The following is a 23,258-nucleotide window of genomic DNA, read 5'->3' on the forward strand; positions in this document are numbered from 1 at the left end:
TGTTAATTAAAATAAAAGACAAGTTTAGTCTTTAAAGTTATTATTATTTTATCCCCATAAATTATAGTCTCAATATCAATTTATTCAATAGAGTTATTTTTTAAGTAATTTATCCCACCATTAAACCAACTTAACAAGTTAAAAAACTTTAAAAGAAAATACTCTCCTCTTTGTATAATAAAAATAATAAAAAATTTAAAGTGGTTCTTCTTCTCTTTAGTATCAAGAAAAAAAGTCAAAATATTAATTTATTTCTTTTTGACAATCTTATTAATAATAAAAAATTGAAGGGGGAGGGAAAGGGGGATAGAGAGAGAGAGTTCAATTCTTTTTTTAGAAAATACAAATAAGAAAGAATTAAATACTTTTATTATTTTAAAATTATTTCACTTTACCACTAGATTTTAATCATAATCCCAACAACCTTAAATTAATACGATAATATTAGACTTTTTTTTTTTTGCAAAATCTAATTTTCTATCTCCTTCTTTTCTATCTCTTTTTCTTTTCATAATATTAATAAGTATGAAAAAAGAAATTTGAGGAATTTTTTTATTTTTATATTTTTATATTTTTGGATCTCTTAAAGTGAAAAAAAAAGAAGAATAATCATTCTAAATTTTATTTTTAATTATATATAAGGGTAAATATATTTTAAAAATTTTGACCATAATAGTTAATTAGCGATGAAGTAAAATGCCAAAAAAATAATGTTAGGAATTAAATCAATTATATCACTATAATTTAAATGAATAAAGTAATAATAACAGTGTAGTAATATTATAGAATAAAAGGGTATTTTTGTTCAAAATTTCTTAACATGTTGAGTTAAATTACCTATGAAGGTAAAGTGATTAAAAATAATAATATTAGAGGATAAACTGTTAGTAGTTATTTATGTAATTTAAGGGGATAAAGTGCCCTATTTCTTCCTCGCAAGCCGGCGCGTTTAATTTCCATTTCCATTTCTGTTTCCTAGTTTTGAGAAAGAAAACAAGAACTTGCTGCTAAAATCTTTTCTTTTCATTCATTCATTCTTTTTCTTTCTATCTCTATTAGGACTAGTAGGACTAGAATGAGAGGGGAAAAAAGTTTCTTTTTTTCTTTCTTTGCTTTCTTTCTTTTCTTTGAGGACGGTCTGGGGGGAGAATGGCCCAGCAGACGAAATCTGCAATCTTTTGTTGAGTTTGCTGAGGATCTGCTTCTTCAATGGAGTCGCTTAATAACCTCCACTTTTTAGTTTATCTATTCTGACTTCATTATTGTTAGTATTGTTATTGGGTTTTGTTGTTTCTATTGTTTCTTTTGCTTTTGCCCTTTTTCTGGGTCTTGTTAGTGCCGGCCTGAATTTCCCATGATTCTGAGATTTTGAGGTTGGTACTTGAGAGAAGAAAGCAGTAATGGTTCTACTAATTCAATTATTCAATCCTAGAGGGCTGCTTGAAAGGTGGTTCCGGGATGTGGGTTTGAGGTAAACTCTATATCTTTTTTTTTTTTTTTTTTTTAACCACTACTATTTGGGAATTGGGATTTCTTAATATTTGACCAAGATCCTTCTCAAAAATCAACGCCGTTGGCCTCAACTTCCGGTTCCTAGACTTTCTTGACCTCTTCAAGATGACAAGAAAGAAGCAGTCCTTCTGCCGAATGATCAAGGCAAAATTCACTTTCCCTTTGGTTGGGAGAGATTCCGATCTTCTGGCTGACCATCTTCTGGAATGTCTTGAATTCCAACATTGGTTGGACACGAATGTCTCCAACGTTGATTTCCCGCTCTCCATCGTAGAATATCACCAGAAACGCCGATCCAAGAATTGAGTGGGGAACTAGAAATTTTCTGGGCAAAGATTTAGTTGTTTCTGGAAGTGTTAGGACAAATAAAGATATTCTAAATTGGTCAATGAAAGAAGGAATCAATGAACTTGTAGATCTAAGGACAGGGCTTGCGAGGAAGAGACAGATTTGTCATTTTTTTTGGACATTTTTACCCCCTTAAAAATATTCCTTCACTCCACATTCCCTTGTAACCTAATGATTCACCACTAAAAATGGGTAAAATAACTCCGCTAGCGCATTTATGTGAGTTTAGTGATCTCAAAAAAAAAAAGGTTTGATGACTAAAGGATGCTATTTTGAATAGTTAAGTGACCATTTCAGCCATTCACTCTTTCTAAAATTCACTCTTTCTAAAATTAACATTTATTCACGTTTGATCCATCAATCTTATAACTAGCGGCTAGCATCTTTTATGAAGTTAGTTTTAGCTTTTAATAATGGTTATGCCAGATTCCCAATATAACAGAAATAGATACCCAATAATATTTTTCTTCTTCTTATTGGAAAAAAAAAAAAGAAATTTCATTTCTACTGAAAACAAAAGAGAATTTTTTTATCAAAGTGGAACTTGAGAAAGTGCATATGGATTAGCTTTTCTTATTTTCTTCGTATCTTTCTATATATAAGCCATGAGAAGGGGATTTGGTATTAAAATTTTGATTTTTTAAAAAAATTTTAGCCTCATAAAGGTAGAGATTTACTAAAGATAATTATTCAATTTTATTATTTTCTAGTAACCTCCACTTCCAATAACTTCTTTTTTTTTTGTTTGTTTGTTTGTAAAAATAAAAAATAAAAAATCATAACCTCGTTTCCTTTGGAAGAAAAAAAAAATACTTAATATCTTCCCTTGGTCTAAAAAAAAGAAGTTAATTTTTTCTCAATTTACACACTGATAGGGTGTGCTTATCCCACTAATACATATAATAGACTTCCTAGAAATTTATAAGCATCTAATGTCCGTTTGTGGAAATCTATCTCGACCAGATGCAGGCATCTAAAAAAACAACATGGACCATGGTGTTATTTTCAAAATCGAATTAGTGGCATCTAATCAAACTGATACTGCATCAGTTTGTTAAATGTCATTATTTGGTTCTTAAGTCTGTTTAAGTACGTTTATAGCTTACCAATTTAATATGGGCCAATTAGTAATAACTCAGGTAAGAGAAGCCCACCCTTTTGAAAGAGAATTTGTCTGCCAACTTTTTCAACAACGTACCAGCTCCAAAATTGTGCACCTTTTACTCTTTGACAAATTGATTGTACTTATTATAATTGATTTCTTTTTAGCCAAATTATTGGTTTTGTCGTGGCACTTGAGTTCTTGTGTGCTAAGAGTTGGATCAAATTGCGCTAAAAGAAATTTGTCAGAGAACAAATTGTACTTATTATAAAAATGTGCCAACTTGTCACCTCCGATAGTTTAAGAGTAAATTTTATATACTCTATCAGTGTTTACATTATCACGATTCAATGAATAATATATGAGTGAATTTTAGATTTCAAATTCAAAATTTACACGTGTAATATATATTTAATGATGATAGTGGATATACTGACAGCATATATAAGAATAATTTATAGTTTTATACCCTCATTTTTTAATGAAATTTTTGATTGGTAAAAGTCCAAACACCAAAGACGAAATTTCTATTTAACTAAATTTTTGCACGAGAAACAACAATTGAGATGGACGCGGCTTTGCAAAAGCTCAATTTCTCAAACATTTGACGCTAGAATGACATCCAGAAAAAGTACGGAATTATGTGATTTTTCTAATTGGATACTAGTTATTAACATGCAATTAATTGTTAGAGCGCATGTAATTGCATTCATGCCCTTTATGAAGTTTGAGTAGAGTATTATTTGAAATATTATTTAGAATAATTACTGCAACACTTTTTGTGATGTGATGTGTGTGAGATAAAAAAATAATTGAGAATATAAAGCTGTGAGTTGGAAAATATGTTTATGATGTAAGCGAAATATTATTTGACATATTTGTGCTATCAAAACACTCCAACATTATACGTGTTTGGATAGAGTATTATTTAAAATAATGATTATAGCATTTTTTATGGTGTGATGTATGTAAGATAAAAAATGATTGAAAATATAAAAAGTATGATTGAAAAATGTGTTTATGATACAAGCCAAATATTATTTAGTAAATTTGAACTATCAAAATTATTAATTATTTTTTTCCAATAGGTTAACACATGGGTTTCTTCAAAATCAATTCATCAAGAGACACAATTGTGTTTGGATTGTTGAATTATCCTAAATATTATAATGATGATGTAAATTATTTGAGATTGCAAATTATTTGAGATATTTTTACTGTAGCATTTTTCGTGATGTGATGTCTGTGAGATAAAAAGGTAATTGGGAAGATAAAAAGATGCGTTGAAAATTGTAATGATGATGTAAGCAAATAAATTTTGGCTAATAAATCTCTATCCAAACAAACCCAATATTTCATTTACATTATAAACACATTTTTCAATCTATTTTTTATATTTATAAATATTTTTTTTATCTCATATACATCATAATACAAAAATACTATAATAATTATTCTAAATAATAATCGGACTCTTATAGAATTAGCGAAGAGCAATTTCCTTGATTGCACTGGTAGCATGTTTGTTTGGATATGGTATTATTTGAAATATTATTTGGAATAATTACAGTAGTACTTTTTATGATGTGATGTATGTGAGATAAAAAGATGGTTGGGAATATAAAAAGGTGGATTGAAAAATGTATTTATGATGTAAGCGAAATAATATTTGGAATATGTGGTATGTGAGATAATGTAGTCAACTTATTCCAAATATTATTTCGCTTGTATCATAAACACAATTTTCAATTCACCTTTTATATTTTCAACTATTTTTTTATTTCATATACATCACATCATAAAAAGTGTTCCAGTAATTATTTCAAATAATATTTCATGATTTTGTAGTGGAAGAAATTTCATCCAGAAATAAAATAACTCCTGCGGACCCCTCGTACAAAATGCCAAGTACTACCAAAAATCAGACCGAAACTTCTCGAAAACGGAAAGCCGTAGAGTAGAGCTTCTCGTTCTTTCTTTTTTGCTTTCACCTTTTTTTTTTTCAATCCACTCTCCTTTTTTTTGTTTGTATTTTCCCTTTCCCGTTTTTTCGATTCTTGAACTTTCCTTCCACTTTCTCTCTCTTATCTTCTTCTGTACTCTCTTTGTCTTTCCATCTCCATCCTCCCTGTATTTCTTCCATACGAACCTTCTAGAATTACCATTTTCCCTCAGACCTTCCCGTCAGATCTGCCGCAGTTAGTTTTACTCGTACCGATATTCGTACGTTTTTCCGATATTATAACTTCCGTTTCTTTTCATTATTTTTGTTGGGAGGGAGATTCTGTGAAATTTACACTTTTAACTGATTTTCCATGAATTTTTGTTAGGTTTAAGAGCGATGGCTCCACCGCCGGTGGAGCGGAACGGTGGGGAATCGACGACTACGCCGCCACCTCCCGGAGACGGGCCAAGATCTCTTCCGACGCCTTTTTTGACCAAGACATACCAGCTGGTTGACGACCGCACCATCGACGATGTCATCTCTTGGAACGAAGACGGATCTACCTTCATCGTCTGGAATCCAACTGAATTTGCCAGAGATTTACTACCTAAATATTTTAAACACAATAATTTCTCTAGCTTTGTTCGCCAGCTCAATACATATGTAAGTTTCATTCGTCCTGAGGTGACCAGAATTGATTTTTTGGAAGTTTGATGTTCTAATCTGGCTTTATATCGTCGTCCTTCAGGGATTTCGAAAGGTTGTACCTGATCGATGGGAATTCTCGAACGATTGTTTTCGGAGGGGTGAGAAAGGCTTATTGTGTGATATACAGCGGCGGAAGCTAGCGGCACCTCCCGTTGCTGTGGCTACAATATCTCCGGTGACAGTACCGACGCCTGCTGCTGCTGTTTCTGCCATTCCGCCTCCTCGAACGGTGTCTCCTACGGATTCAGGCGAAGAGCAAGTCGTCTCTTCCACGTCATCTCCTTCGGGGTTTCGTGAGACGGCAACGGCTGGCGGAAGCACAGCCGAGCTTATTGGGGAGAACGAGCGGTTGCGGAAAGAGAACATGCAGCTCAACAAAGAGTTGTCCCATATGAAAAGTATGTGTAGCAATGTTTATGTCTTGATGTCAAATTATTCCAACCATAGCAACGGAGCCACTGCCAATAGTAAGGCGGAAAGTAGCAGCAGCCAGGCGCTGAAGGCGCTGGACTTGTTGCCACCTAAGCCGATTTTCGATGAATCCGGAGCAACCACGGAATGTGGTGGGGAGGACCGGATGGCAGTGGACGAAGCTGGCGCTAGGATATTTGGGGTGTCCATTGGTGTGAAACGCGGGAGAGAAAATGGAGCAGCTGCGGCTGCTGAGCACGATAAGGAGTTGCAGCTGCAGCAACCTGGAACTGCAGACGTTAAATCAGAGCCGATAGATGATGAGAATAGTAATGGTGATGATCAGCAAGCGCACTGGCTTAGACAGTGCCGCATTCAAAATCAGAGGTGTGTGATCAAGTAATTAGGAATTAGTTGGAATTATTAGCTGTCAGTAGTAGATAGGTTGAACTCGGGCGGACACCAGACTTGGTGGGAATTTGTTGGTCCCGGGTCAGGCACGTGATAAACGGATCTTGTGCGTTGATCAAGGTTGGATTATAGTTGTGGGGGACCATTCTCAGGAAGCTTCTCTTGGATTGTGATTTGCCTTCTAATACTACTTTTCTTCTTTTTATTTTTTTGGGGTGCCTTTTTTTTTTAATGAAGTTTATATTCTAGGTCAAAAAAAAAAAACAATTTGTACTTTAGTACTATAACTTTAGGAGTACTTTTTGCCTTCCCCTTTAGGGCAACTTGAAGTTAGGATATTTATCAGTATTTCTTCAAAAAAATAAGGGATATTTACCATTATCAAGCAATAGTGAATGAGAAATGGAAATGGACAGAAATTAGTAAATATTTGTAGAGCGGTAAAGGATGTGTTTACAAAAAAAAAGTAAAAGAAAATCACAATCCAATCAAGGCTTTAGTTTCTAGTTCCGACCATGCAAACTACGAGGCTCTGGGTGTATTTAATTTCATCAGGCTGGTAACCCTTCAGTACGCGGGGAGCAGCAGTGATCAGATTTTATTTTCACAGGTACTTTTTGGACAAAATGCTACCATATTTAAATTCAAATGTAATTTTGACTTGAAAGTGTAATTTTATCTATCACACTTTGTCGGAAATTGTTGTGGCAATAAAAAATGGGATTTGTCAGAGAGTGTAATTTTCACTTGTCAGACCTGAATCACCATTCAGTTGCAGTACCATGGAAAAGTAGTGAAGGTCCAAGCTTGCTTAAGTCCTGGTCCATTTTCGTGTCGAAGCTGCCAAATGATGCGTTGGGCTTTAACAGACGACTTTTCAAACGGTGACGTTGGCAAGCACCTATTTTTGTTGGTTACGATTGATCAACTGATGCCAACGCGACTGCTCCACCGCTGTCTGATGCCCATTTTGATCATTCTGATGCCCATTTCCTGATTTATCTTTTAATTTCGTAAATATCCAAAAGTTCGAAAAAGTGTCAATAATGATTAATAAACGACGGAGTGGAAGTAGAGATTTGTGATTATTCTGATGCTTGTTCTACTGTATTTAATCACCAAGGGATGTTGTCATTGGTTAGTGTTGTTTCTTTGTCAACAATTTAACCGTGTCAACTTCAAGAATAAACGAAACGCACTTCAAGCTACAGATCCAAACGGTTTTCTCGAAATTCTTTGTCTGAGTGAAGTGTGTTTGGATTGTACTCCCTCCGTCCCGTTTCGTTAGTCTTGATTTTTTTTTTCACACAGATTAAGAAAGTATAATTAATTTGGTTGGAAACATAAATTTAGATTAATAATTTCCTAAAATACCCTTATGCTAATCACGAAGAGTGCCAATTAATATCAGTTACAGCTAATAGATTAGTATTGGAAAAACTCAATGTATTCAATGTAGTGGGTTAGTATTTAATAACAATGTATTAATAACAAGATATTTAATAAATGTATTTTAGACAATTTGAAAGATTACTACATTTCTTAATGGGAAAGTGGACTACAATTTGGGACAGACGAAAAAGGAAAACAAGACTATTAAAGTGGGACGGAGGGAGTAAGTTATTTGAGATATTTTTACTGTTGCACTTTTTGTGATGTGATGTATGTGAGATAAAAAGATAATTTGAAAGATAAAAAGGTGTATTGAAAATTGTAATAGTGATGTAAGTAAATATATTTGGACAAATAACTTACAATCCAAACACATGATTGGACCTGTAGTATTTGGTTATGCGCGTCTTTTATATGGAAGAAGGAAACTCTGCTCCGTGATTAAGAGTTTGGACACTCTTACTGTTTATTACTATATATAATAGATTTGTCACCTTCCTTCTACAAAAAACATGGGATTCCAGTTACAAGATGTTTAAAAAATGTCAAGTCGGGGTGTGTTGAAATCTGAAGCAAACCGCTCTGTTTGTTACTGGTATACATAAAATTAATTGTGAAATTTTAGTGATTTTGGACTTTTTTTTTTTGACGGTTATCAAAGTTTTAAGTTTTAGATCTGTTTGATAATGCAATTCAACACTTAAACTTAATGGATTCAAATCTTAACATGTTCAAACGCATTTGATAATAAAAAATTAAATATTTGAATTAAGTAAGTGATACTGAATTTTCTAGACAAACTTACTTCTAAAATTAAATGATAAGTTATTCACTTATCACTGAATGTGGTATAAATTCAAATCTATTAGATTTAAAAATTAACAATTCAACATTTTAATGGATTCATCATATTTGTTTCTTTTTCGTCCTATATTCTTAATCAAGAATGTGACAGTAGCCATGGCTGCCTCCGATAGCTGTTCTGGTGGTCGGTCTCCTGTCAATTGCTACCATTTTCAATAACAAAATATCACAAAAATTGAACTCTTCATTTATTATTATTATTTTTGCATAGAATCTGGTTTTGATATTAGTTTTTCTAAAACAATAAAGTTAATAGAAAATATATTGTTGCAATCCTACCTACCACTATTTATTCTTTTATTTTTACCCACATTTGTTTGCAAAAACTAATATTGAAATCATATTCTACGCAAAAAAAAAAAATAATAAGTGAGGATTTGAATTTCTGTAAAAAAATTTTAACGAAAAATGATGGCGGCCAACCGCAGCATCGTTTGCACACAGGGCAAAGGTAGCCATGGTTGGTGTCGCATTCTTGATTAGGAAAATAAGGCACAGAAGAAAAACAAATAAAAGATGAGAGGATTTAAACTCAAAACCTTAATTACCTGTTATTAGGTTGAGAGCTCCTCGCGGTTTTTGTTGGTTCCGGTTTATTGTTTTGCTTGCGAGCAATCTAGAAAAAAAAAAGCTTATTGCAACCAATGTTTTAAAAACCGGACCGTTAATTGAACCGGTGAAGTGAAAGGGTCGAGGTTCAATCGGTTGGACCGATTCAACCTCGGTTCAATAAATTTTTTAAAAAATAATTTATATAAATATATATATGTACAAAATAAGACATGTAATGGACTAATTTAATATTTTATATGATGAAAAGTTTACTATTTTTTAATAACTTGGATTTTTAAAAATAAAATTTTTAAATTATAAGTTAAAACAAATAAATTTCATCTCAATTTCAATTATATCTAAATCCAACCCCAAAATATCACAATATTTTGAAATTATACAAAATTCATGTATCTGAAAATTTAGATATTATGAATTTAAATTTTAATTTACGTTTTGAGATTTAGATATTGCAATTTAAAAAAGAAAATTTGGAGTTCGAAGGAAATTAAGAAAATTGAAAATAGAAATGTAAACTTGATAAGAAACAAAAAATAAGATAAAAGTGAGTGGTTGTGGCATTAAATAATTTGGGTTAAAAATTTTTTTTTTTAACTTTTTTCAATTTAATGGACAAAAACAAAATTAAAAGATGGAAGAAAATATTAATAAATTAAAAATAAAGAGGTTTGATTAAAAAGGGAGTGACAAAAGAAAAGATGATAGAGAGAGAGAGAGAGTTGAAAATTAAAAAGAAAGAGTCATGAGGGGATGAGATTTTGTAAGAAAAATGGAAAAAAAAAATACGAATATTTGTTTTATATAAATAAGTTATAAAAAAAACTAATAAGATGTGATGGTGCAACGGTTAATACATTGGTCTTTTATTACAAAAGTCTTGGGTTCGAATCTTGATTGTTGCATTTTGCAAAACTTAAAATAAAAAATAAAAAAAAAGGGAAAGCTGAAAACCAAAAAATCGCCGGTTCAATCCGGTTCGGCGGTTTTCACGGTTCAACCGATCTTTGACTGGGTTTCTAGCAAAGTCAACAATGTCATTGAACCGGACCGGTGCCATGGTCGGTTCGCGGTTCAACCGGTCGAACCGGCCGATCCGATCCGATTTTCAAAACATTGATTGCAACTTTGCACGGCCTTCGAACTAAGCAGTTCACAGGCCATGTAACTTCTAAACTTCATACTCGCTCGACGCTGCACAATTAGCATATCTCTAAATCAATATATATCCTTACATATACATAAGAAGCACTTTGTCTTTCTACAGTGGTGCTTTTTTCAACCGCAACTCTGCTTCCACGGCTTGTACTTTCGGCTGCTGCTAAGAAACACTTTGTCTTTCTACAGTGGTGCTTTTTTCAACTGCAACTCTGCTTCCACGGCTTGTATTTTCGGCTGCTGCTCTTTGCTTCAAACTCTTGTACATTCATTGAAATGGGCATTCAGCCGTGCTTTTTTCAACCGCAACTCTGCTTCCACGGCTTGTACTTTCGGCTGATGCTCTTTGCTTCAAACTCTTGTACATTCATTGAAATGGCATTCAGCACGCGCGAATTTGGATTGTTTTTTGTTCTGATGCTTGTGGACTTCGCTTTTATACTTTCATATTTTATATATATATAGCTTCTATACTTTTATATATATATATTATATATATAAGTACATATATATATAAGTAAACAAATATCTATATGTTTATCTATATCTATGCACTAATAAGTACTACATAGTACATATAAGTACTTTTTTTTATATATATAAATATCTGTGATTATAGATAAGTTTCGCTTTCATATGTTTGAATACTTTTTAAAAATATCCTATGAACAAATTTTTAAAACACTGCCAAAAATACCTAATTTAAACGGACATACATAGATATATATATAGCTAATTTAAACGGGATTTATATATGTCTTTATATATATATATATATATATATATATCAAAAAATAAGTACGTGGATAATTATAATTATAGATAAATCTGAGTATTATGTTATTTTTTGACTCTTGTATATTATTTTTTTATATACAATAAAAATCTTTAGAAAATATTCTAAAAGATAATCTAAAAATATTCTAAAAGATAATCTTTACAAAAACATTCTTAAAAATTTTTTAAAAAACACCCCTAAAAGTAACTATATTAAACACCATTTGTATGTATATGTATGCGTTTATATATACATATAAGTACTTTTTTTATATATATAAATATCTGTGATTATAGATAAGTTTCGCTTTCATATGTCTGAATACTTTTTAAAAATATCCTATGACCAAATTTTTAAAACACTGTCAAAAATACGTAATTTAAACGGACATACATAGATATATATATATAGCTAATTTAAACTAGATTTATATATGTCTTTATATATATATATATATCAAAAATTAAGTACGTGGATAATTATAATTATAGATAAATCTGAGTATTATGTTATTTTTTGACTCTTGTATATTATTTTTTTTATATACAATAAAAATCTTTACAAAATATTCTAAAAGATAATCTAAAAATATTCTAAAAGATAATCTTTACCAAAACATTCTTAAAATTTTTTTAAATAACACCCCTAAAAGTAACTATATTAAACACCATTTGTATGTATATGTATGCGTTTATATATACATATAAGTACTTTTTTTATATATATAAATATCTGTGATTATAGATAAGTTTCGCTTTCATATGTCTGAATACTTTTTAAAAATATCCTATGACCAAATTTTTAAAACACTGTCAAAAATACCTAATTTAAACGGACATACATAGATATATATATATAGCTAATTTAAACTGGATTTATATATGTCTTTATATATATATATCAAAAATTAAGTACGTGGATAATTATAATTATAGATAAATCTGAGTATTATGTTATTTTTTGACGCTTGTATATTATTTTTTTATATACAATAAAAATCTTTACAAAATATTCTAAAAGATAATCTAAAAATATTCTAAAAGATAATCTTTACCAAAACATTCTTAAAAATTTTTTCAAAAACACCCCTAATAGTAACTATGTTAAACACCATTTGAATGTATATATACACCATTTGTATGTATATGTATACGTTTATATATATGTATATATAAAAAAAATAAGTATCATAAATTAAATATAAGTACATAGATAAATGTGATTGTAGATAAGTCCCACTTTTATATATTGTGTATATATTGTGTATATGACTAATAATCAATATAATAAGTATTATAAATTAAGTATAAGTACATAGATAAGTGTGATTGTAGATAAGTTCCACTTTTATATATGTTAGAAATATATAAACACGTGTGTATGAAGAAGTACAAGCTATACAGATACATAAATAATTGTGATCTCACAGAAATAGATATGCATGATTTGAACTCAAATACTTTTTTAAATTTACAGTCTAGACCCTGCTATGTAGCAATTTAATATGTATGCTATGAATCTGAAGAAGGACAGAAAGGACTTTTTGTTATGACCTGATACTCATCTTTACCTAGCTGTCGACCACTGCATTTTCTTGTTTACCAAATTCTCCTGGAGTTGCTTTTATTGTGGACTGGTCTTCCTTCATTTTTTATATAATAAGACATATATACATGGTCTTCATCCAACGTCTTCTTTTATATGCTTTGCTTTCCAGGTTGTATGAAAATCTCCTTAGCAATTCTCTTCAACTAAATATCTCAAACACTAGGTACTGGAATGTTACTTGTTTCACAATTTTTTTTTTAATATCTTCTGATATCATTCTGATGTTTTGTTGTACTCATTTCCTTATTGATAAAAAGATCTGTGTTTACTGACTTCAGATCCTTTTTTTAGCTTGCGAGAAGTCTGCCTCATAACTCTGTGCTTTGACTACCCATGGAGGTATTGCCCCAGTAGCTCCTTTAACATATTCCTTAGCTTATTCAAAGTATTTCGGAATCACTTTTGTACTTTCTGCTTTGGTATCGTTCACTTATTTCATGCAACGAACTATGCTCTCTTCCCTGCATGCATATATCGACAATAAAAATCAGTTGTTTTAGCTAAGAAACATTATGAAAACCTCTAAATTATACGCACAAAACGATGATCTCAAAATCTGTCAGAAAAAAAACGAAAGAAATAAAAAAGCAAGAGAAAAATTTGCTGCTCTTTCTGCGGAACAAAAGGAAGCTCATCGAAGAAAAAATAGAGAAGCGTATCACAGAAGAAAGATAACCAAACTACTGTCCAAGCCGCTTGATCCAGAATCTGTACAGCCTACCAAAGAGTCGAACATCAAACCACTTCTCAGACCAGCCAGTACCAAGAATAATAATGATGGTACGTATATACTCCAACACAAAGCTTACAAACATTTTTAGTTTGTAGTTTCTGTGACTAAAAATATGAAACAATGAAAATATTTATTATTATACACAGGAGTGCTAATGCCACAATTAACTGAGCAGCATCTTCATGACACAGGTATATATCTTGAGGTTGACCTACTTTTCTTTTCTCATATTATTACATTCCTATTCAATTTTCATCTCTTAAACATTCGTCTTCTCTTGTTATACTTATATTGACGTTTAAAGCCCCAAAAATTGCAGTTGCAAAATATGATAGAAGTACACTTCCTGGAACATCTGATACAAATGTCACCACAGCTTTTTTTTTTCTAATCTTCAGTTACCTGGCTCCAAGTATCAGAGTAACAATGGTAAACTTCAACAAAATATCCCTTTGTATCAATGTTAGAGTAACAATGTTTTCCATATTTCCTATTTTTTTTCCTTACTGTTTGCTTTAGAAATGCATCATACTGGTTTGTTTAGACTTAACTTTGGAAATATCCTGTTTCTTCTCCACATGACACACACACAAATTGTTACCTGCATTTACAAGGTCTATCAATTCACGTAGGCAATCAATGCAATCACGATAAACACCCAATTCTTGTTGATATCCAAAACTATCATAATAAGCTATTTACTTTTTTCTATGCCACAGATAATCAATTCTGTGTATCCCACCCTGGATCAAATCTCAAGAATAGTCTCTTCTGCTTTTCTACTTATGAAGAAGGTCTTCATTTCTATCATCTTCGTGTAAACATAATTGGTTCTGTGACAATTGTTATTTCAGCTAGATAACTGAACTTTTCTTAATTTTCTAAAACCTAGGTAATTCTTCAGGCACCAACCACAAGCATATATGCTCGGATAGTGGTGCAGAGCATGACAAAGGTTTGAAACTACTGCAAATAACTTGTTCTTTAATTCTTTCAACCTACCTTCAGCACAAAAAATAACTGTTCAATATATGATGCTTTACTATATTCTTCTCACTCTTTTACTATCATTTATTTACATTGCATGAACAGCTGAATCCTTCATGTGTATGAACTGCTTCAAATTTCTCCCCCAAAACATAGAAGATGCTCCAGGTAGTTGACACTGTTAACAACTTTAGATATACAAGATTCTACTGAACCGTATTCAACTCCTACATATATTTCTTTTCTTTACAATACCATTGATTGCACAACTTTGGCTTTCTAGAATTGTTGGCATTTGCAACAGAATATCAAATTAGCCAACAATGCTCAAAATCTATTGCTAAAACACATAAAGGTACATATACAACCTCAGTTATCAATTTTCATCATCTAATGATCATTAGATTAAGCCTCTGTATACTAGAGTCAATTATGTTCTGTTAACTTCACACAGGCAACAAACGTTCAAGGTCAGCAAGAACTCAGAAACCTCACAACAAAGGTACAGAAACAAAAAGTCTTATTAATGTAGCATGATATTGATTCAATACTTTTTTGTCATTATTTTTTTTATATTCAATAATTATTATTACATTCATTGTACTGTAGGTGGAAAAATTCCAGATGGAATTGAAGCATTGAAATGCATCAGCAATGAACTAGATATACTGGCTCCCAAACCAAATTGCAGCTACTGCGAAGCAAAAAAACTTCACTCTGAAACACCAAATTTCTGCTGCTCTGCTGGTCAGATAGTTCTCCAACAGAACAAATTTTCAGATATTCTCATCGAACTATATACTGGTCATTCTGCTGAAGCTCTTTCTTTTAGAACATATGTCAGAACATATAATAACATGTTTGCCTTCACCTCTTTCGGAGTACATTATGACAAATCCCTATGCAGAAGAACTAATGGTATCTACACATTCAAAGTTCAGGGACAAACCTATCACTTCATCAAGGATCTCATTCCACATGAGCAGAAAACTGTTTATTTGCAGCTATATTTTCATGATACGGAGCACGAGCTAGAAAATAGACTGGCTACATCAGAGAAGCTAACAGAGAGTGCGGTGAAAAAAATTATGCATGTCATGGAATCCAACCCGTATGCCTCTTTTCTCTGAAGCTTAAAAAATGTTCCAAATCTTGACTCATATCAAATTGTCTTAAAGTCTCACTCAGAGAATGATCAGAGAGTTTGGAATCAACCAACTGCATCCCAAATTGCAGCCTTATGGGTAGAGGGCCAAAAATCTGGAAAAAGATACAAAAGGCACATCCAAATCTATACTAAAGAAGGCAAAGATCATCTGGTGCAATATTATTATGGATGCTATGATCCATTGCAGTATCCGCTGCTGTTTCCATTTGGAGAGACAAGATGGCATCCTGGTATAAAAGAATAGCACCACATAATGCAAACAAAAGAAAAAGGGCCAACAGAACAGGCAACTGCACTCCTGTTTCTACTAATTGCACATCTGCAGAAGAACTAATAGGAGCTGAACACCAAGGTATACCAAAAATTATAGTAAATAATTATATTTCCCAATATACAGTTACTATATCATTAGATTGATATTGAATAACATGTCCTACAGCTTTTGACAATCCTGAAAACAATAAAGAGTTTGTATCTATGCGTGAGTATTACGCATACAAGTTGCAGATGCGAAAAAAGTATACTCCAGGCATACTCAGCACCGGCTGGCTACTTCAACAATATGTCATCGATATGTACATCAAAATAGAATCCCAGAGGCTTGACTATTACAGAAGCAGACAACAGTTAATAAGAAGAGAGGAACTTCAAGGCATAATGGACAGTGTCATCGCAGGACATTGCCAAGGATCCAAAATAGGTCAGCGAGTTATTCTTCCAGCATCATTCATAGGTGGTCCTCGCGACATGAGAAGAAGATATGTTGATGCTATGACTCTTGTGCAAAAATTTGGCAAACCAGATCTATTCATCACTATGACATGCACTCCTTCACGGCCTGAGGTGAAAAAACACATGCTCCCTACTGATGAAGGCCATAACAGACCAGACTTATTGGCTCGAGTTTTCCATGCTAAGCTTGATCTTCTAAAGGAGCAGCTCTTTAAGAAACAAATATTTGGATCAGTCGCAGCTTATACCTATGTTGTTGAGTTCCAGAAACGTGGTCTACCGCATGGTCATTTCCTCATAATCCTAGAGACAGCTTCAAAACTTTATTCCACTGAATCTTATGATAAAATCGTCAGCGCAGAAATTTCAGATATAACAGCAAATCGACATTTATTCAGTATGGTTTGAAAGCACATGATCCATGGTCCTTGTGGAGCACAAAATCCAGATAATGTTTGTATGCAAGGAAATCAGAAGAAAAGATGTAGAAATAATTATCCAAAGCCATTTGCTCAGACAACCTTTCATGGGAAGAATGCGTATCCTACTTATCGAAGGAGAAATGATGGACAGAAAATAATGGTTCGTGGCCATCAACTTGATAACAGATGGGTTGTTCCACACAACGGATACTTATTGGCAAAATTTGATTGCCATATAAATGTCGAAATCTGCTCCACTGTGAAAGCTGTCAAATACATATACAAATACATATACAAGGGCCATGATAGGATTCATTTCAGAGTAAACTCAGATATTTCTGCTGAAGGCAATAATAACTCTCAATCTCTTCCAATCGACGAAATAAAGGACTTCCAATCAGCTCGATGGGTGTGTTCAGTTGAAGCAATTTGGAGAGTATTCAGGTTTAACCTCAATGAAATGCGCCCTTCTGTAATTCGTCTCCAACTTCATTTACAAAACTGTCAATCCATGACCTTCACACCTGATCAAGACCTACGGGATGTAGTCAGAAACAAATATAGAAAGAGAACCATGTTAACTGAATTCTTTTACATGAATTCTATGGACAAACTAGCTCAGCATCTTAACTGTACATACAAAGAATTTCCAGAGCAGTTCGTTTGGTACCCCGGAAGGAAGAAATGGGAACCTAGAAAGCAGAAGGACTGTATTGGCAGAATTGTCGCAGCAGGTATAAAAGAAGGAGAACGTTACTTTCTTCGACTACTCCTAACACATGTTAAAGGCCCCAAATCATTTGAAGACCTTAAGACTGTCAATGGAACATACGTCAACACATTTCGTGAAGCAGCAATTCTCAGAGGATATTTTGAATCAGATACATCACAAGAAGAATGTCTTGAAGAAGCCAGTTCATATCAAATGCCATACATATTGAGAAGGCTGTTTGCAACTTTGCTGGTACATTTCCCTCCGTTAAACGCTAGAAAACAATGGGAAAAATTTGAATATTGTCTATCAGAGAATTTCATGAAAATACCACAAATATCAACTGATGAAATACGACACAAGGTTCTGGAGCAGATAAACAATTTTCTTGAATCAATGGGAAGAGATATCAACTCATATGCTCTGCTTCCATATTCTCTAAATTTTAATGATCTCAACAAGAACATGAGGGACACAATAGCAGAAACAAGAATTACTGTGCTAGAGTCTGATCTCCAAAGAATTGATCAATTAAACAATGATCAGAAAATTGCCTTTGATATAATCACTGATGCAGTATTCCAGAAAAAACATGGATGCTTCTTTGTTGATGGACCAGGTGGAACAGGAAAAACCTTCCTCTATCGAGCATTATTAGCTGAGGCAAGATTCAAAGGATTCATTGCGCTGGCTACAGCATCATGCGGAGTAGCAGCTTCAATATTGCCTGGTGGAAGAACAGCTCACTCAAGATTCAACATACCACTAGATACAACAAAAAATAACAATTGCAGAATCAGAAAACAAAGTTCATCGGCAGAACTTCTGCAAAAAGCCAGTCTTATAATTTGGGATGAAGCTCCAATGACAAATAAAAGTTCAATAGAAGCTGTTGATAGATTACTCCAAGATCTAATGGACTTGAACGCCTTATTTGGATCCAAAGTAATCGTTTTCGGAGGAGATTTTCGACAGGTATTACCAGTTGTTCCTAAGGGAACAAAATCAGAATTCATTGATGCCAGCATAGTCAAATCATATATATGGCCACACCTCCATAAGCTTGAACTCACAAAAAACATGAGAGCAAGGGATGACCCAGAATTCATTGAATATTTGCTCTGTGTTGGAAATGGAACAGAACCTACTGTCAACAATGACTGTATACAAATACATCCATCAATGCTGATAAGATATACAAATGATGAAGATTCAATCAAAGAGCTGACTAGCACGGTATTCCCAGATTTGACGATATTCTCTTATGATGATTTCTCAACTACAAACCGTGCTATACTCACAACAAAAAATGAGTTTGTTGACCAGATTAATCAGCAGCTCATACACCATATGCCTGGTCGCATTCAAGAATACATTAGCCGAGACAAATGTTTTGAGGATTCTGACCAAACAATCATGGAGGACTTCATAAACGCCCTAACACCAAATGGATTTCCACCTCACAAGTTGATTCTGAAGCCAAACACTCCAATTATGCTGCTCAGAAACATTGATCCACCCCAAGGACTATGCAATGGAACAAGGCTCATCTGCAAATCTTTAAACTCCAATGTTATACATGCAACAATAAGTTGTGGAGAATTCACTGGCAAAGAAGTCTTCCTTCACAGAATCTGCTTTAGAATAGAAAATGATCCAGAGTCACCAGTATCTTTTGAAAGAATACAATTTCCTATTCGACCATGCTTCGCCATGACTATCAATAAGGCTCAAGGGCAGACCCTAGATTTTGTGGGAATATATTTACGTGAACCAGTTTTTTCACACGGCCAGTTATATGTAGCAATGTCAAGAGCCAAGAACAAGGCTTCAATAAAAATTCTGATCAAACCAGCTATATTCAGCACTGGAGAAGACTCAATAACACATAATGTAGTATATAGAGAAGTATTAGATTTGGCAAATGAATAGCTTCTTTATTTACTCATACGCATATGGTTATAGCATACACTAAGTATTCTATCCTCATATTCTTGCTCAGAGACTACCCATTACTTGCTCTTGTGTATTACAGGATGACAGAAAAGTCATAGGATTTGCTGAGATCGTTCCCGGACTTCAATACTGGACAACGATAGTCCAAGTCCTTGATAAGCAGAAACCCCTACTATCAAAAGCAGGAAATCGTTATCAGAAGCTTACTCTGATTGATAACCAGGTAAACACAGTAATAAATGCTGCCACAGAGTTATTATACCTCGCTGTACACATTCGCATTCTAATCAAAACCAAATTTCATGTATAGGGCATTACAGTGGCAGCTATGATATACAAGTCAGATATAGAATTCTTTCGCAACCACTTCAACCTCTACAGACGTTACATGGTATCCAATGCAAGAGTTGAATACACTCCGGCCGAATACCGTGCACATGAAAATCAATGCACCTGGTATATTGACAACTCTACTGTTGTCCAAGCAATCGATGAAGCAAGCTCTCCAGAAATTCCCCCTGTTTTCACATTCACACCTTTCAGAAGATTCTATCAACACATTGATGACACTTCAGACATAGGTAATGCACAAGAATTAAATTCAGCTTTATAATACTCAATACATGACTACTTAGTTTACCTCTGATAAATGACAAAAACAGATACCCTTGGCATTGTTGCACAAGTTCATCCGCGAAATCACAGAGGACCTACCCCAACCAGAGAAATTGTGATCATAGATAACAGGTAACTTGCATGATCTATCAACCAATGGCTTTACACACAACACAATCTTCATTTTAACATATATATAACAATGCCACATAAATATCTAACCAACTGTATTGCAGCTTCATGCCAGTCATCTTAACTCTGTGGGGTGACCATGAAACAGATGAAGGGCAAACTATTGCAAATATCATTCAATCAATGCCACTCATTGTCGCACTTCGAGTGAAAGTCTCATCCTATCACAGTAAGTAAACCACAAAATATTACAACTGAATCATTTATACAATCCATCATTTTTTAATACGCATAATGCTTCAACTTTGAATCTATCAACAAAATTTGGCTCAAGTATTTTGGTGAACCCTCCTATACAACAATGTGCCTCACTGAAACAATGGTAACCACTTGCTCCTATACAAACTCACCAACTGTTGTCATACAAATATCTTTAGAATGCTTTAATAGCTAATCATCACCATCTCCTTACAAGGGCTGTGGAAAACAAGTCACAAATCACTGAGCTCATCGCCCAAAAAGCATACTGTGATCGAGCAAAACTACTACCACAACCCTCAGAAGATGAGCTCTGCACAATCGCAGAGTTCCTAAAATTCCCAACGGTAAGATTCTACAACTTTGACATCCACACTTCTCTACTGATCACACCTGCCACAAAATTAACCAGCTGATAATATATTTTATTCTCAGAAAAAAGCTTACTGGATTCAAGGAACTCCACGATTTCTTGACAGAAGCCAACACCTATGGTATAATGCATGCTCAAACTGCCATAAATCATTCAGAGCAAAACCACTCTGGAAAATTATCTGCACTTCTTGCAATAAGCAAGTGGATGTCGTTCCAAGGTAATTAACAGAACAACAATATTATAAGTTATTCCACCACTCATTACTGGACTAATATCTAATCTCAATTGCAGATGCAGATTAACCATAGAGCTGGCTGACTACTCTGGAACGCTTACACTTGATCTATACGACAATGATGCAGAGCAACTATTGCCCTTCACTTTGCTTCAAATTCAAGAACTTGAAGACAAGGTCAGTACATCCCCAGCACTAAAATTTATTAACCTCCAGTTACACAATAATTGCTATACATTCTATCAACTAATACTCAAATATCAATATTACAGCATCAGCTCAACTACATTGCTATTGAAGAAGCTATTGAAAGCACCATTCTGACTTGCTTTGTGAAAAAATTGATGGGAAACCGTGGATCAGGGGACACAGAAAAATACACAGCCATAATAGTGCACAAAGCAAATGCTGCAGAAATCATATCAAAGACTTCGACAACTCCAGCATCAGTTCGTACTTCCTCTACATGCCCTTCCTCGACTCCAGGACCATCAACTGCAGAAGCTGTCCCAAAACCCACAACTTTTGACAGCAACTTATTCACAGCGCTCAAAATTACAGAGAGTCCAACTAAGAGACAGCACACTGATATGACTGATATGGAGCAGTAGAATGTAATACCTCTACTTAAACTTTTGATACACCTTTTGAACGTTTGATCATCAGCAATCTCCATCATTGTATATAACGTTGATGTAGCTAGATAGCTAAAGATCTGAACAACATCATTCGCTCAGGTTGCCTACGCTTTTGAATATTTTGTTTATCACAAAAAACTGTAGGCTATGCTTTTTGAAATGCAAGTCTGTAAATTACATCCACGCTATGTTTATAAAATATACTTTTATCCAAGCTACATGCCATAGCTTCACAAAATCCCCTTCTTTGCAGACTTCTATTTTTTTCTTCTGATCCCCAACATTTAAATCCCTAAATGTGTCTTCTATATTTTTCTACAACTATTTTTTCATGCCGTAAATTTATTCATAAAACCATTTGACTGCAAGAAATAACAACTGCTTATTAGTTTCAACATATATTTTTTAGTTTGAGTAGTGATTTTTACCCTAATTCCTTGAATATGAACATATGATTTTTAGTTTCGCAGTTGGAATATGTTTAGTTTGAATATGAACATATCATTTTTGTCAGCAGTAGGAATATTTTACTCCAATTGCTTCTATTTTTCCTTTACCCTTTTCTCTATGTTTCATGTAGTATACTTATTCGACAAACCTCAACCTTGGAATGATCGCGACAGAAACTGATGGAAAATCTACATTCTTTATTCTTGAAAACATATACATTAAGCAACGCCATGCAAAAACCTAATACACACTAAACCCAACAGAACAAATACATAAAAAAAAACAGAACATAAACACACTAAACCATCGCACTTCTAACAGCTTTCTTCTGCTTTTCAACCTCAAGCTCCATGCGTTGAGCAATTATTTGAAGAAACGGAAACTCACCAATATCTCCCAAAACTTCATCCAACACAGCAAGTCTACTAGATTTCCGATAAAACTTCTTAAACAGATCATATATCTCATTCCGCAGCAAAATATTATTCGCTAAAGCCCTATCAGAACCAGCCAAAGAAATGTTCTGTCCATCAGATCCACCCACACTCCCCACAACACCAGCTAATGACAATCTATTAAACAAGACTTCAACATCCGGATGCAAATCACGTAACACTCCAAAACGATTATGACAATAATCCATTTCCAAAGGATAATGCTCAACTATAAGAAAAAAATACCTACACACTCTACTTATAGACAATAAAGCACAATATCTATCACCTATATAATCCCACAAAGCTCCAAAACTCCTGCGCAAAATCACATGCACACAGGAACAAAAAGATTCCACAAAGAAAAAACAAACCAATCCACTGCACACTACACAGACGTCATGTAGGAACAAACCTTATCCATATTGTACACAAAACTTGCACACACGTACAAAAAAGGAAACACAAAAAATAACTAAACCAAAACAGCATCATAAAATAATTAATAATAAAAAAAATCATTCCCACTAATTTACAAAAATTCACACTATTTTATTACTCAATTTAATAATACATAAAAACAAAGTACTACTGCTTTATTTA

At 33.4% G+C, this 23,258-nt stretch overlaps 1 protein-coding gene and 2 long non-coding RNA genes across 3 annotated transcripts; all 3 read left to right on the forward strand.

The window, feature by feature from the left end:
• The first annotated feature begins 4,946 nt into the window (after window positions 1–4,946).
• On the forward strand, window positions 4,947–6,642 carry LOC113725060 (heat stress transcription factor B-2a). The gene is made up of 3 exons (XM_027248032.2): window positions 4,947–5,185; window positions 5,293–5,570; window positions 5,656–6,642. The coding sequence occupies exons 2-3, from the start codon at window positions 5,304–5,306 to the stop codon at window positions 6,427–6,429; spliced, it is 1,041 nt and encodes a 346-aa protein (XP_027103833.2). The 5' UTR covers window positions 4,947–5,185; window positions 5,293–5,303; the 3' UTR covers window positions 6,430–6,642.
• Window positions 6,643–12,868: 6,226 nt separating this feature from the next.
• LOC140035801 (uncharacterized) lies at window positions 12,869–13,712 on the forward strand. Its single transcript, XR_011839724.1, has 3 exons — window positions 12,869–12,970; window positions 13,099–13,587; window positions 13,687–13,712. It is a non-coding gene; the product is annotated as an uncharacterized lncRNA (long non-coding RNA).
• Window positions 13,713–14,834: 1,122 nt separating this feature from the next.
• On the forward strand, window positions 14,835–15,372 carry LOC113720276 (uncharacterized). The gene is made up of 3 exons (XR_011839725.1): window positions 14,835–14,882; window positions 14,982–15,029; window positions 15,137–15,372. It is a non-coding gene; the product is annotated as an uncharacterized lncRNA (long non-coding RNA).
• The last annotated feature ends 7,886 nt before the right edge of the window (window positions 15,373–23,258 follow it).

This window comes from Coffea arabica, chromosome 2c, assembly GCF_036785885.1.
Source record: "Coffea arabica cultivar ET-39 chromosome 2c, Coffea Arabica ET-39 HiFi, whole genome shotgun sequence".
In the NCBI taxonomy this organism is placed as follows: Eukaryota; Viridiplantae; Streptophyta; class Magnoliopsida; order Gentianales; family Rubiaceae; genus Coffea; species Coffea arabica.

Coding starts and splice junctions, on each gene's coding strand:
- LOC113725060 (XM_027248032.2), top strand. CDS start 5,304: ATGGCTCCACCGCCGGTGGAGCGGAACGGTGGGGAATCGACGACTACG. Junction 5,571..5,655: donor TTCGCCAGCTCAATACATAT/GTAAGTTTCATT, acceptor GTCGTCCTTCAG/GGATTTCGAAAGGTTGTACC.